The 15,611-nt window shown below is 44.7% G+C and overlaps 2 protein-coding genes across 3 annotated transcripts; one reads left to right on the forward strand and one right to left on the reverse strand.

The window, feature by feature from the left end:
• Nucleotides 1-5,261: 5,261 nt before the first annotated feature.
• Nucleotides 5,262-9,877, reverse strand: LOC136199557 (uncharacterized). Its single transcript, XM_065989781.1, has 7 exons — nucleotides 8,716-9,877; nucleotides 8,363-8,665; nucleotides 8,045-8,311; nucleotides 7,730-7,996; nucleotides 7,329-7,677; nucleotides 6,949-7,271; nucleotides 5,262-6,811 (listed from the first exon to the last, which is right to left on the reverse strand). Exons 1-7 carry the CDS (start codon nucleotides 8,873-8,875, stop codon nucleotides 5,262-5,264), a joined length of 3,219 nt encoding a protein of 1,072 aa, XP_065845853.1. The 5' UTR covers nucleotides 8,876-9,877.
• LOC136194579 (peroxidasin homolog) lies at nucleotides 9,876-13,187 on the forward strand. Of its 2 annotated transcripts, none has more exons than XM_065983767.1 (11): nucleotides 9,876-10,073; nucleotides 10,130-10,250; nucleotides 10,494-10,901; nucleotides 10,952-11,251; nucleotides 11,305-11,574; nucleotides 11,632-11,904; nucleotides 11,966-12,353; nucleotides 12,402-12,442; nucleotides 12,628-12,693; nucleotides 12,749-12,823; nucleotides 12,879-13,187. In XM_065983767.1, the coding sequence occupies exons 1-11, from the start codon at nucleotides 9,993-9,995 to the stop codon at nucleotides 13,169-13,171; spliced, it is 2,316 nt and encodes a 771-aa protein (XP_065839839.1). In that variant the 5' UTR covers nucleotides 9,876-9,992; the 3' UTR covers nucleotides 13,172-13,187. The 2 variants fall into 2 exon arrangements, with proteins under 2 accessions (XP_065839839.1, XP_065839844.1); XM_065983772.1 differs by having other exon boundaries at nucleotides 9,938-10,037; nucleotides 10,088-10,250.
• The last annotated feature ends 2,424 nt before the right edge of the window (nucleotides 13,188-15,611 follow it).

Genomic DNA, 15,611 nt, shown 5'->3' on the forward strand with positions numbered 1-15,611 from the left:
CTTGGATTTATTTGATAGCAACCTTTGTGACTACGAATTGGTTAATGCAGTAGCTCCACAGCTTGTTATTGCTGTGCTGAAGAGAGATGACGGCTTTGACGATGCAGCATTACAGCTGAGAGTCCTAAAGCGCCCATTCTATCTATTGGAGACTTTTAGCCCACCTTATTCAATTCAAAATGGTCAGAAAAGCGAGAGATTATGGCGATGTTACGGCGACCTTGCACTTTTGTCGATGCATAATTATCAAGACGACGATGTTGACTTGTGCGAACGCGTCCTAGACTTCCTGGAACTATAACGGCAGCGATCCCGGTCTGAATTGCGCTTCATTTGTCGCACGTTGCATTGATTTCGCCGTTGCCTTCTCTTCGGGCCAACGTTATTGGGCCATCGAAATTCTTAATTCAGTCAGGGATACTAGATAATATTGTCTAGTATCCCTGATTCCGTCATGCTGGCTGTGCGCCGTCGAGAGAAATGGATACGTCGAGTGGGTCTCCTTCTAGTCAACCTTTTGCGGACTTCTCCTTCCGATTTCACTGCTTATGAATGCCTTCATCGTCTTGTCAATTGCAATTCGGCTGACGTCTGCTATTATATTGCCTTCGAATGCGGTGCAGCACGCGTCGTTATTCGCACGTTGGCCAGACTCGTCGCAGATCCGTCGCCGTGCGCGTACGAAGCATCTCTATTGACGACGATACTCGCTGAACTGACGGACGGTGTGCCAAAGAGCGGCGACGAAATAGTGGGACTTGGACCGGACGTCGACCCCGTTCAGTGTGCAGCAAACTGCATCAATCGACTTGCTGACGTTGGTGACGTGATTGAGAGCGCCATCTATTTCCTCGGCAACGTTGTCGAAAGTCCTCGCGGTTTTGCCGCCGTTGTGAACAATCCCGACGCTGTGAAGTCCGTCCTGAGCTGTCTCGAGCCGAAGACGGACGACGCTCGAGCTCTTTCTGTTTGCCACTTCGTGGCCGTTCTTCTGTCTGACGACTCTGGCAGCAGTTTTTGGTTGCAGCAAAATTTTCCGTCGCGTGAACACGTTTGTCGTCTTCTTAGTGATGCTGTTGACGGTATAGAAGTCGATCCACAGGATTCTTGCGATAAGGATATTTTCTATGAATCTATTGATTCTCTGCTGAATTTGATGAAGTGTTCTCATACCGGTCTAGTTCGGTATTTTGGACTGTGGATGCTTACCAGTTTATGCTGCAGTAATTCTGTTAATCACTATGTCAATTGCTTGCGCGAAAATGACGAAGCGGGCATTGCTGTTGTAAGAGACGTTAATGTGGATCAGGCAAGGGCTGATCATTTCAAAAAGTGCAAGAGTATCATACTGGAAAAATATTCTAACTACTAGACTGTGGCAATTAACAGCTTTCAGTAGTTATCGTCTACTACTTGTGTTACTGATATCTGCAATTTCGTGCTGGAATGTTTTTTTAGGAATCATTTACAACTGCCGTAACACAAAAAATTAATTGTCGGCACATGGCGGACGTCTCCGGCTCGGAGAAGCCGATCACGCTCGTCAGTCTATGCGCCGAATTCATTTGTTGAAACTTGAACAAGTTCACGGCAAAATCGCCCGACGGGACCCCTTTCCTTCGAACGCCATTCATTCTACCAGTCGTCATCGTCGAAACGCTCCTATTCAAGCTGAACGAGCTCTTCATCCGGAACGAAAACGCAATCGCAACTCTTCTTCATCCGTCGACGTGCCCGCAGGGCTTGCGCCGACTTCGCATTCCTGGCAATCTCCTAGGTCCGACCGGTTTCGATCTGGCGTCGAAGAGTTGTCATCTCGTCGACGTCAATCTCGCCTTTTGTCGCCAATTGAAAGATCAGAAGATACTCCACGGTCTTCTTCCGTCGTCCCGCACTCTCAGGGTTCTGAATCTCGGTCACATCAAGGGTCGACTTGGATTCGAGGAGCTCGAGTCGTTCACTGAATTGCGAGACCTAGATCTGTGCGCGACCGACGTCGATTCAGTGTCGTTGAAGAGAGCGTGTGCGCAAATGAAGAGGCTTCAAAGTCTCGACGTCTCGGAAACGTCGATATCGGCTTTATCAGTTCTGACGTCTGTGTCTCATCTTTCTGGTCTACGATCGTTGAGCGTTCACGGGCTTTCTCTCGAAAAGGATGAAGTAGTCGAATTACGTGCTGTCTTAGGCGAAGTTCTAAAAAATCTGACATTTTTGGACGTATCGCTTGTGCAATCGAAGGAGAATCCCAGCACCGAAGATCTTCTATCGATTATCTTTTCTCAAAATTCGTCTTTGAAAGAACTGGACATTTCTGGCTGCGGACTTTCACCGGCAAAACTAGTCTCAATGATATCCTCGTCTCCTATGCGAAACCAACTGGAAGTTTTGGTGCTAATTGACAACGGCTTTTTTTGACCACGATCCCCTTCTGACGGCAGTTCAGTCAGTAGCTCCGCAGCTGTATATCGCCGCATTGAACCGAGCTGACGCGACTCTTGCATTGCAACCGCGATACGTAAAGCGAACATTCCATCTACGTCAAATTTTTAGTAAGCCCGAGGTCGAGGGACTGGATCAAAGAAACGATGAATTCCAGCGGATGTACGGCGAACTTGCCCTGTTGTCTTCGTACTGCCATTTTAGTGAACGTCGGAATGACGCGTTAACGCAAAGCATTTTTTTCGGCTTGAATTCATTTCTCTATCATTGCCGCCACAAGTATAACGACTGCCCATACGAACGCCGTCTTGATCGTCGTCCCTGCAATCACGCCTTGACAGTCGAACGCTGCATCGATTTTGCCGTCAACAGCTTTACGGGATGGTATTGGGAGCCCAGCGTGATTCTCAAGATCGCCGAGCTAGCTGCGCCCAATTGCGTCAAGTGGTCACGTCGAATCGGTTCCTTTCTCGTCGACGTTATAAAAACGTCGTTGGATTGGACGTCTGCTCTCGTTTGCCTCAAGCGTCTCGTCATGTTCAATTCGGCGGACGTTCGCTCTTACGTAGCCTTTGAATGCGGCGCAGCGCTCCTCCTGTTTCGAAAATTGCGCGATGTCGTTGCTTTTATGAAGTCACGAGTAAAGCGTCTGTTCCGTTGCGAATACTCGTTCATCTAACGGACGCCATGCCGACGAGCGGCGACGAAATAGTTCAACTTTGCCCGGACGTCGATCCTGTGCAGTGTGTTGTTGACTGCATTGACGAGTTGGACAACCGCTATATAATTCAAAACGCCGTCGACTTTCTCGCCAATGTAGCATTAAGCCCACGTGGTCTTGCCGCCGTTGTGAAAAATCCTCGCGCTGTTAATTCTGTCTTGGGATGTCTTGACTGGATTGCGTGGCAGACGGAGGAAGGTGACAAGCTGGCTATTTCTGTTTGTCAGTTCAGACGATCTTAGCAGTTTTTGGTTGCAGCCCGGTTTCCCGTCGCGCGAACGCGTTTGCCGTCTTCTTGGCGAGAATATTGATCGTTTGGAACTCAAACCTTCACTCTGGTCACGCGTGGCCATCCCTAATGTACCTCTTTTTCCCCTGCTCAAGTTTATGAAGTGTTCTCATGCCGGTATAGTTCGGTACTTCGGACTGTGGAGGATCGCCAGTTTATGTGTCGGTGATGTGGCCTATCGTCGTCTTAATTACTTAGACGAAGATGATCAGGTGGGCATTGCGACTGCAATGAACTTGTGTTATGAATTTCTGGAGTTTCGTCACTGTTGCAAATTCCCCCATTCTTTGCCAATTTTGCTGCAGTGCGCTTTCTGTTTGTTTTGAGTTGATACGCATTTTTTTGTTCTGCATAAAAGCGTGTCATAAATTGTGAAGCAATGGTATTGATACGCCATGCATAAAATGCTACAACTAAAAGTGTAAATGACATGAGCACAGCTACAAAGTAGTATGACGCCAGAAAGGCAGCTACCAATCCAGATATAGCAGCCACATGCAGTCCACGCCGAAGCCTTCATAGTCGGTTTCGAGAATCCTTTTCCAAAATCCCAACTCTTTCGATAGAGAAAGAATTATATACTGTACCTCGTTGACATAGAAACGTTACTTACCAAATGACGCAGGCCATCGAAAGAATAAAATGCAAAGATCCAGGCAACGAGAAACTTTCCGGGCCCGGGCCCGATCACGAACCAGTGCGGAAGATGCAGCCCTTGAAAGAACGTCACAACCGAATCCCAGTCTCTCACAAAGAGATATCCAGCCGATAGGCCAGCAATAGCTGATCAGTATCTGCTCAAGTATCGTCCGGACCACAAAAAGAGGCTGCAGTGGTGTCGCCAGCTTTCCTTGGGAATACGGTTCATTCACCAGCAAAGAGTGGCGCATCGGATTAGAGAGTAGTACCTTCAGCTCATTCGGCAAAATCGAACAGCCGGTACGATAGATTAGTAAGAAGATTCGTCGATTCTCTCGTTTTCCTGACTCAGTCCGCCAAAGAGCGCAAAGAGCGCCGTCAAACATTGGACGGCCGAGCGAGCAGTCGCAAATCGGATTCGTGAGCTCGGCTTTCGTCGTCGGATCCCATCCCGTCATCGATTGGGTCTCGCCATTTTCATTCCCCTTCACAGCTAGCCCCCCTATTGGTCCAGTTCTTCTCGATTCATAGCGCACCAAGAAGTGAGATGCGAGAACTTAGGGGCCTCAGTTCGATCATAACGGACTACACGCGAAAGATATTCGGCGACTACGTTCATAATATTGATAGATTGAGAAAGGGAATTCTCGCCGTGTGGGCAGGGCTGTCGTTGGCTTCGTTCGCCGGACTCGCCTACTCACGACGTAGACGTGTGCAAAGCCGTCTAAGCTCTCTGGACCCAGGTGCAGTGATGAAATTTCAGAGAGAGAGAAAGTTTGCGCAAGTACAGTACACGCACGCCTATTCGAATTAAGCATTGTTTACAGCGCTCAAAGATGGCAAGACAACGTCATTCTACTGGCAATGCGTGTATACGACTAATTCTTGACCTCGTAATGATCAGAGACTGAGTATTCTACTGATTTGTTCTATCATCATCTTCAAGCTACTACCACGGCTGATAGAGCATGATTGCCATTACCAGTTCAGTACAAGACAATGGAAAAGTTTACCTGAAGGACCGTGTATCTACTGAGAGTCTAATTTAGCGCGCAATCCTGTTTAAGAAGTACAACGCGATACGACAAGCAGAGCAAATACATTCAAATCTTCTTATAGATACTTGTCTTCAAACGGACACTAAACTAGCCTCTGCAAACAAGTACTGCTTTTCTATCTACTACAGTAATTAAGCCGAATGCAAAAAGGTAGTGTAATCTCTAAGGAGTGTTTAACATTTTCTTTAGCTATAGTATTCAAGCGTTCCTCAAGCAAAGCCTCGTGCAAGACTTCAACCGTGGCATTTTGATCCTTCTCCTCCTTCCATGCTTCAAGCATTTGATAGGCACACTCTCTTGTGTCTGGTGAATGGTTTTTGTGTATCATATCAATCACTTTGTTTTCTAATTCAAGCCTCCTTGCGACAAATTTCCACAAACCGCATATTTTCTCGCTGAGGTTGAGCAACTGCCTCGTTGTTGGCTTTCTAGAGCCAGCGACATTCGCACCTGCGTCTGTCAGCGCATTGTTTGCTTGAGCTGTATTTCTTGTTGCTTCTGCAGCTAGTTCACAATTAGCTCTATCAATGTCGCTTTGAGTTGGTCTTCTAACTGTCCAGTGATAGGAATCTATTTTAACTTCTTTTTCTTTGGAAAACCACCTAAATAACCAAAAAGGACGCTCTATCTTAAGGCGTCTGCCAATCACAGAAACCTTCGAAAGCGAATCGCCATATTTGATTCTTTTTGATTTGTTCCGCCAAGGTTCCTTACTCCTCACAAAGTCATGGAATATCTCTGAATCAACTGTAATCGCATCCATACTAGCACAAATATCATCCAGTTCAATTCGTATTAGTTCATTTGAGAAGAGCATATTGAATTTCCACGGTTTTGTTTCGGATAGAATGTAACGGTCGTTTATCATATCCTGTTTTATTTGCTCAATAACGACGCTGCAGCCGCACGAACAGAACACTTGTAGTTCCCATTCGCTTTCAAAACGTTTTGTAAAAAGAGACACAGCCACTGAAACTGATCCAGGATCAAGAGTGACGCAAGCATAACAAAACGATGACCATTGCAATGCGTAAGAACTTTCTTCCAATTTTGCTACAGACTTTTTGTAAGCAAAATTTCTGTTGTCTGATTTTAACGTTCCCATAAAATCAAACAATTCGTTGCGAGATGATCCTTGGCCATAGTGAAAGTAAATTTGACCGTCTGAAGTAGATCCAATGTTTTGATGGTGATGGAGCTTTTGCTCAATTCTAACTGGTACGATAAATTCTTGCTGATGAGGCAGTAGCTCGATAATGCTTACGTAAGCCATTTTATCGTCATTCAAAAGTATTGCTCTTTCTGCTTCAAAGATGTTTATTTGAATTTTGCATATTTTCTTTAGCGCTTTAGCAGGTACGTCCAAGGTCACTCCAGAACAGCGCAAATCCAGTTTTCCTCCGTTTTGGTCAATTTTTTGACACGCTGTTTCTTTTTTCTTCAACTTTATAAGTGTGCCATTTACTATCAGCAAAATGCTGTCGTCTGTACAAGAGTGGCCTTTGACTTTAAACGGAGCAGCGGCTGCACTTGTGTCAACTGATGTTTCACTTGGCTGAGATTCAACTTCACCGGCAGTATCTAAAACTTCAAGTTGAATTCCTGTTTCCGAGAGAGGAGATTGACCAAATTCCCCTGAATCTTGAACACTTGTCCTCTGTTTCTCTGCATAAAAAAATTTTAAATGTCTCTTAACTACATTATACTTAGGTATGCTAACACAGCTAAGATTCAGAATTGCCTGATATCTTCAATTAGCACTGTACTAATATATTGGTACAAACGTGTAACGTTAGTCTTACTTTTGAGGGAGTCAGGAAATTTCTCCTGAAGTCTCTTAGCAAGTTCACATTTGTGAATTTTGATGACCGCATCGTAGACAGCACAAAGAAAATATTCGTCCGGATTTTCTTTGACAGGATTTTCTTTGATCCATGCTTGCAAACAACGATTTGCCCAAGAACGGTCATCGTCTTTATGTCTTTTCATTGCATTTTTCAAGGGAGGGTCAATTTTCCTGAAAAGATCTTCTATACTGAGCCCATCGCTTGAGCTGATTTCTATCACAGATTTAAGTGCCTCATCCGTACTGATTGAAAAACTCCCTTTTCTACGTTGACTATAACTATAAATAAATAAGGGCTACAAATAATAGGCATACTAGACTAGAGGAGGAACTTACAAGACTATGCCACCGATTATGAGTAGAATCCCAACCAAACTACCAAAAATTGCACCACCTATCACCGGCAATTTTTGTACCGGTACTTGCAAACTCAAACAAGAAGCATTGAAACGACCGAGTACGTTAGATGCGTTACAGCAATACTCGCCTTCGTCCGTTTCAGCTGCTGACAAAATTTCTAAAGTGACTGTAGCATTGGCCGGATTGCCATTATAAGACAAGAAAATTTCAGGAGGAGGATACCCTTCCGCTGAGCAGTTTATATTGTTCTGTTCAGACTGATCGACTGTCACCGTATTTTCCTTGATACGAAATGGATGTGAAAAAATTCTCACGATTGGGCCAACTACACAAAAGAAATTCAATAAAATGCAAAACTTCTGGATTCAGCCACATACAAATTACACCCAACGTCAAACATGTCACGTTGGAACGGCCGGCTGCGTTAGACGCGTTACAGCAATATGTTCCTGCGTCTGTTTTTGTTGCCGAGATGATTTCCAAGCTACTTGAGTTCGTAGCCAGTTTGCCATTGTGTACCACAACAATGAGTGGAGTAGGATGTCCTGTAGCTGAGCAGTTGAAGTAGATATTTTCGTGCAGTTCAACAGTCACAACACGGTCAACAGGAAGTGGCTGTGATGAAATTTTCACGACTGGTCCAACTACACAAAAAGCTTACTAAAATAAGGCAATCGAGAATTTGTACTTACAGTTTATGTCCAGTGTCAAACACGTCTCGTTGGAACGGCCAAGTGCATTGGAAGCGTTGCAGCAATACGTTCCTGCGTCTCTTTCAGTTGCTGACACAATTTTTAAACTGCCATCAGTGTTCTGCTTGTCGTTGTGAGACAAGACGACGTCAGGAGGAGGATATCCTTCAGCTGAGCAGTTGATGTAGTTGTCTTCATGCTGATCGACTGCAACGGTGGAATGTATAACAAGAGATGGACTAGACACGATTCTAACTACTGGACCAACTACACACAAGAAATTCAGAAGAAACGCATAAGTTCAATTATGACACTTACAGTTCACATGTAATATTTTCCTAATAGAGTCGACTGTCATGTTTTCATAAATTGTAGAAACAACAATGCATTGGTACACTCCAGCATCATTACGATTTGCAGAAGGTATTACGTAATGAAACGTATCTTGGACTTCATTCGCCTTAGCCGTCCTAAGAACGACATTAGACTTTCTCCATTCAATGTTCAAGCCACCCAAGTCGCCTTGCAAATTGACAGGACACGATAAGTTAACTCGATCGAACTCATTCACAGACAATTCTTCAGACTTTTGAGCAATAGTAGTATTCAGGATAAAATTATCTACGTTGCAAATTCCAAAAATTCAAAAGTGTAGCACTGCAACAACTCACCGTACAGTACGAGCGTCACGTTAGCGGATTGAGCGAGAATAGAACTGTTGGAGCTCTTGACTTCACAGACGTACGTGCCTTGGTCTTCCAACCTCGCCGATTTTATTCCAAGAGTACAGAATGCTGAGCCAGCTGAGACGTATTTGCCGCCGGAGGACATGGGGGGCGTACAGTTAAACACGTATTTAGGATCGTTGGCGGAAAACGAAGCAACAGGGGCACCAGGGCGAAGTGGTACTAATTTCAAAGTGATCAGCAGACCACTCAACGTGTCGCTGCTATAGTTGCCTCCGCAGTGAAGGAAATCGTCGCTCGTTGCTTCGCCGAAAATTAGGTACTTCTGTGGCCGCGAGACACTGATGTAGGCCTTGAGAGGTGAATCAACACAGACGCCGAAATCTACATTTAGAACAGTTAGAAGAAAAGAAGCTAAACAGAAATATGCTACCCAACGCAGCAGGGGCTGCGTGACCCCGCATAGATTGCTATAGTTTCACCAACAACGTATGACCACGTACGACCGCGTCCACTCGTGACGCTAGTCAATCGTGTGATGCCACGTGACCTAAAAATATGTAAATGCAGTTGCGTGAGCAGCGTGCAAGTGAGGAAACATTTTTAACGGGGAATAGCTTCTTAGTCACGGCGCATATGCAGTACATTTGCGTGTAAATTTCAAACGGAAAGCCAAAGTATGACTTGGATTGATTCCACTCATCACTCTCGTTTTGAGTGAACGCACGCCATAAAAGACATCATTAGTTTCTAAGACTGAAGACCAGTTGTGCCATCTTTGACTCCGTGCGTAACACCACCACTCCAAGTTGGCATTCATGATTCAACCCTTATTGTCATTTCTAGGAGGTTACATTAGCACACTGTTCCATCAAAGCGTCATAACACTCAGTTAGCATGAAGGCATCCGGATATAGCAGCCACTCGCAGTCCTTTTTCAAAATCACAACTCTTCCGTTGAAGAAAAAAGTGAATCGCTCACAAGGAGATACCCGCCCGATATGCTGACGCAGAAGAGCTGTTGTCAGATATGATGGCATGAGAACACGAAGAAGAGACAATTTCGCTACACAAACGCACAAACGCTGATCATAGACATGCTGGAATGCTGAAACTTCTAGCGCGCGTTGTGTTTACGAGACGATGATTCTCGATGATTTCCTGGATCCCTGGACTTCGTGGGTCGCTTCCTGGACGCTTGATCGTTTCGAGAGGCCCTTGGGCCGTTCCTGAAGCCTGAAGGCTTTGGATCGGTCTGCTACATGATGGAACCTCCGTACGGCCAGCTCTTGAGCCACCGACAGACAGTAAGAGATTGGCAGTGTTTTGTTTACACGACATTGGTCAGTTATCTTAGTATTGCCCTCCATCTCACGTTATCTCACGTGATTTCTAATAGACATCTATGTCTCGTCGAGGAGTGAAGCTGTTCCAGCAAATGCACAAGACGCAGCAGGGCACGAAGTTCGGCTTCTGCTGGCAACTCCGCACTGCAGCAATGATTGCTTCAGTCGTATTTGGTAGGTTAGCATTTTCTCTGGCCCGACTAGTAGGTGTTGTACTGAAGGAGCTCTAGCTGTACACTGCTGTAAATTCACCTCGAGTTTCTTTATGATGCGGCTTTTTATAATCTCTCAGCTGACAAAGAGACCGTAAACTACTCTTCTACTATAGTAACTTACTCACTTCTCATTTGGGGGAGGAGCCGCGGCCGCACTATAGATTCTACTGTATCTAAATAATAGGGCTTTTCTGCACCGTAGGTTTGAACTTTTGCAGCGTCTGCGATTGCACATCCCTCGAGGCCCACATCAGTTTCTCGCGGCCCCAAAAGTATTTGGTTTACGGCGAATCAACGAGTGACGACTTTCTGGTTTGTGGAGGTGGCTACAGCGACGACACGCTGAGTGGTCTTCAAATCAGTTTGAAATTGATACCATTTCGCCCCGGTTCTTCAATTGTTTCTTTTCCCGCCAACAATCCTCGCTACATATTCAACTGCACGCCTTCCGTTCCATCCGGTGACTCTTATGTCTTTGCTAGCTCAGCATTCTGCACGCTTGGAATCAAACCAGTGCTGCTGGAAGATACCGGCAAATACGTCTGCGAAACTAAGAGCTCAAATCGTTCTATTCCTGCTAAGTCAGCTGAAGTAGTACTCATACTGTTTGGTGAGCTGTTGGATGTGTATCCATAGGAAATAGTTTTATGTGTTTTGTAGATGGGTTTATATTGAATGCAGCTGTTCCAAATCCTCAAGAACTTGACGTGAATGAGTTTGATTCAGTGAACCTATCATGCCCTGTCAATTCACAGGGCGACTTGAGTGCCTTGAATATTCTGTGGAGAAAGTCCGGCGCAGTTCTTCGGATGGCTAACGCTAATCAAATTCAGAACGCCTTTAATTACATGCTACCTTCTGCAAAACGTAATGATGCTGGGATCTACGAATGCATTGTTGTTTCTATAATTTATGGGAACATGACTGTTGATTCTCTTAAGAAAATATTACATGTGAACTGTAAGTCGGTGTTTCTCACTGAAGCACTAATGTTAGAGTTTGTTTTTGTGTAGTTGGTCCACTAGTGAAAATCGTCTCTGGTCCATCTCTTGTAGTAAATCATTCCACCGTTGCAGTCGATCTGCATGATGACAACTACTTCAACTGCTCAGCTGAAGGATATCCTCCTCCTGACGTCGTCTTGTCTCGCAACGGCAAAGAGATCAAGGACGCTAGTTTAAAGATTGTCTCAGCAACGGAAAAGGACGCAGGAACGTATTGCTGCAATGCGTCCAATGCACTTGGCCGTTACAACGAGACGTGCTTCCAATTGTTTGTAAACTGTAAGTGTAGAGTCTACAAATTACTTGGTATCATTAAGGTTTTATAATCTGGCATAGTTGGTCCAGTTGCGACAATCGCCACGTGGCCGTTTTCCGTCCTGAATCATTCTGTGACAGTTGATGAGCTTGACGCTATTTCTATCAACTGCACAGCCAAAGGATATCCTCCTCCTGAAGTCGTCTTGTCTCACAACGACAAGGAGATCAATGACACGCACGGCATCTTAAAAATTTCGTCAGCAACAGAAGCTGATAAGGGCAGGTATTGCTGCAACGCGTCAAACGCACTTGGCCGCGACAGCGAGACGTGTTTTACATTGCTTGTAAACTGTAAGTAAAAATGCTCTAATTAATTAATTAATTTGTTTTAGTAAGTTCTGTTTTGGTGTAGTTGGTCCAATTGTGAGAATTTCGTCGGAGCCATTTCCCATCCATGATCATGCTTTGACAGTTGATCAGAATGACGATTTTTACATCAATTGCTCTGCCGAAGGATATCCGTCTCCTGTCGTTGTCGTGTCACACAATGGCAATCAGGCTACAAAAGCTAGCAGCGTAGAAATTTCTTTTATGACAAAAAGAGACGAAGGCCTTTACTGCTGCAACGCGTCTAACACACTTGGTCGTCATAGCGCTGAGTGTTTGAACGTTCGTCTACAGACATCCTCGCCATCAAACACTTCTGGGGATCTGCCTGCTCTTTTTTTTGTCTACGTAGCCTTAGGTATTGGAATACTGATCTTGGTCATCATTGCAGTTACAGTCATACTGTTTATAAGGTCATTCCGAATTTCTCTTTGTTAAGTTTTTGATTTTATATTTTTTAGGCGCCATCGTCGTCGTTTCCCTGGAGTAGAAAGAAATGCAGGTAGGCCGTAAATACATAAAGTATAGTACGGTGAGTACATTGCGTTTGGCGCCGAATAAAGGAACACAGCATAGATTCTAAGAAGTTTAGTCAGAACATACACTGCACCCTTGGGCTTTGATATTTATCGTTGGTTTGCCCAGTTGCTTGTGCTAGCTAACCTAACCTTAACATTACACTTGTAGAAACTACCGCCGCTTTGAAGTCTCGCGAAAGTGGGCACGGAACTATCACGGTGTCTAAAAGTGAAGGTTAGCGATAGGAAATGCTTCTTTCTCGGCTTTCTAATATGTACGTAAATTCAAGTCGAATCTAATCTGGCAGCAGACGACGACCAAAGCGCACACATCGCATGTGACGGCAGTGACGCTCAGCCTCTAAGTTCGTCATCGATTCTCCAAGTTAAGCTACATAGCTTTATTGCTTTGATTTACAGACGACGTCACAACTCGACAACATCTTGAAATTGTCGCTGAAGTTGGAGCAGAGATATGGAGTGCTATTGGCCGCCATCTATTTTGCTGTACAAGCGATGATATTGAAAAGATGCTTTTGAACTGCGACTATGCTACAAATTCTGAAAAGCTGCTTATTGTTCTTGAAGAGTGGCACAAGCAGGAAGGAGAAAACGCTACTCTTGAGCGGTTGCTTGAAGCATGCGACAAGACTGGAATCAGAGGAGACGTTGAGTCCGAATTGACTGAGAGTAAGCGCAAGCGGTCGAACTAGCTGTATAGACCAATCAAGCGGCAACAGTTGTTGGATGGACTGTCTGAGTTGTGTATGTGACTTGTCAGTCGATAGACGTGCATACTATACAGTATTTGTACTAGTGTTATCTTTCAATTTAAATACCGTAGAATGCGCCTCTAAACTTGCTGTCATAATTTCAATGACTTGGCTGATAATTAATAGCTCCGATGCCTCTTTCCTGAAATACGGGATCTCGTTGTGGTAGATCCCGGATAACACATCTATGGGTGAACAATGGGTGAACCATCTATGGGCGAACCACGACGAACACGACGAGCAGGCCAAGGAATCTCTGCGTCAGCAGCGTTTGAGGAAGCCTATTTTCTTTACTGGAATGGTCACGGTGACAGCAGTAGGCCTATGATTCCGGTGCAAGAGCAAGAGCGGACCCAATACATGTAAGTGCAGCGAGAAAGAGGCCAGTCCAAAATACTGGTTAGTCTTGCAATGTTCAGTAGTTGAAACTCCCAACGGACGCTGCAGAAAAAGTGCGCAGAGAGCGTGCGTCACTGATTATGCTATCTGAGCAAGTTTCATTTGGATGCTGGCCATCTGCTGTACGTCCTAAGCCGTTGTCTTGAACACTGTTGATGTGATGTCTTTCGCCGGAGACTCACTGGGGATCATGACAATGGCTAGTGAGGAGCAGTCGTGGCCATCTTTGACCCAACCCTGTGCTTAATTAACACTGCTCCAAGTTTTGGTTTTCGTTGCATTCATAGTTGAATGATTTGAATCTCATTCGCGCACTAGGCGTAGATGTATCGCAATTTATCACGTGACATCATGATTGATCGTCACACCAACCGCTCACCAGACCGCTTCCCAAAGCGCAGTAATTAGTGAGCCTATAGCAATGCTAAAGACCCGCAAGTTTGTTTCGTTTGGCTTCTGCTTTCAAATCTAACGTCATTTTATTCGGCGAGTTGGGTAAAAAGTAATCAACTACTAGCTGTACAGTAGTAGGGAGCTCCACCCTCCTTGAGTACACTACACTAAAATAAAGCGCTGCTTTTTGCAAGCGTCACAGTTATTATGAAAGTCAAAGAAGCATTTGACAGCTTCTATTATTTGACCTTATTTGGTTGAAGTGGCGTAATCTCACCGCTGGGATCAAAACTGCTACGGAATTCAACTATGCGGTCGCGCATCATATTCCGCGTTGGCTTCCACTTCTTCTAACTATTATAGTGTATTTAGATTGCGGCGCCTGCGTCGACTCACCTCTCAAGGCTTATGTCACTGTATCTCGGCCACAAAAGTACCTAATTTTCGGCGAAGCAACGAGAGACGATTTCCTTCACTGCGGTAGCAACTACACCAGCGACACGTTGAGTGGTCTACTGATCACTTTGAAATTAATACCACTTCGCCCCGGTGCTACTGTTGTTACGTTTTCCGCAAATGATCCTAAATATGTGTTTAATTGTACACCTCCCATGCCTTACGGCAACAATTACGTCTCAGTTAGTTCAGCGTTCTGCACTCTTGGAATAAAATCGGCAAAATTGGAGGATCAAGGCACGTACGTCTGCGCAGTTAAGAGCTCCAATAGTTCTATTCTCGCTCAGTCTGCTAACGTGACACTCGTACTGTATGGTGAGTTGTTCAAGTGGTAGTAGCTACACTTTTTGAAATGTGCAACGTAGATAATTTTATCCTGAACACAACTATTGCTCAAGAGTCTTGAAGAATTGTCTGTGAATGAGTTTGATCGAGTTAACCTGTCGTGTCCTGTCAATTTGCAAGGCGACTTGGGTGACTTGAATATTGAGTGGAGAAATTCCGATCTTGTTCTTAGGACGGCTAAGGCTAATCGAGTTCAAGATGCGTTTCATTACGTAGTACCTTTTGCAAATCGTAATGACGCTGGAATGCACAAATGCATTGTCTTTTCTACAATTTATGGAAACATGATGGCCGACTCCCTTCAGAAAATATTACATGTGAAGTGTAAGTCTCATAGTTCGAACTTATGCGCTTCTTCTGAATTTCGTGTCTGTAGTTGGTCCAGTAGTGAGAATCGTGTCAAGTATAGATCATTCCACCGTTGCAGTCGATCAGCACAGAGACAACTAGCTAACGGATATCCTCCTCCTGACGTCGTCTTGTCTCACAACAACAAGCAGATCAATGACACTGATGGCAGTTTAAAAATTGTGTCAGCAACTGAAAGAGACGCAGGCACGTATTGTTGTAACGCGTCCAATGCACTTGGCCGTTCCAACGAGACGTGTTTGACACTGGACATAAACTGTAAGTACAAATTCTTGATCACGTTATTTTATTAAGCTTTTTGTGTAGTTGGACCAGTTGTTGAAATTTCATCACAGCCAATTCCTGTTGACCGTGTTGTGACTGTTGAACTGCGCGAAAATATTTCCATCAACTGCTCAGCTAGAGGACATCCTACTCC

This window comes from Oscarella lobularis, chromosome 1 (genome assembly GCF_947507565.1).
Source record: "Oscarella lobularis chromosome 1, ooOscLobu1.1, whole genome shotgun sequence".
Taxonomy (NCBI): Eukaryota; Metazoa; Porifera; class Homoscleromorpha; order Homosclerophorida; family Oscarellidae; genus Oscarella; species Oscarella lobularis.

What these genes read in the sequence shown, in the direction of transcription:
- LOC136199557 (XM_065989781.1), bottom strand. Translation starts at nt 8,875, where the DNA reads ATGTCCTCCGGCGGCAAATACGTCTCAGCTGGCTCAGCATTCTGTACT. An exon ending in CGTGACGCTCGTACTGTACG is followed by an intron (nt 8,666 to 8,715) that starts GTGAGTTGTTGC and finishes TTTGCAACGTAG; the next exon opens with ATAATTTTATCCTGAATACT. An exon ending in GAAAATATTACATGTGAACT is followed by an intron (nt 8,312 to 8,362) that starts GTAAGTGTCATA and finishes TCTTGTGTGTAG; the next exon opens with TTGGTCCAGTAGTTAGAATC.
- LOC136194579 (XM_065983767.1), top strand. Translation starts at nt 9,993, where the DNA reads ATGATGGAACCTCCGTACGGCCAGCTCTTGAGCCACCGACAGACAGTA. An exon ending in GTTTTGTTTACACGACATTG is followed by an intron (nt 10,074 to 10,129) that starts GTCAGTTATCTT and finishes GATTTCTAATAG; the next exon opens with ACATCTATGTCTCGTCGAGG. An exon ending in CACGGTGTCTAAAAGTGAAG is followed by an intron (nt 12,694 to 12,748) that starts GTTAGCGATAGG and finishes CGTAAATTCAAG; the next exon opens with TCGAATCTAATCTGGCAGCA.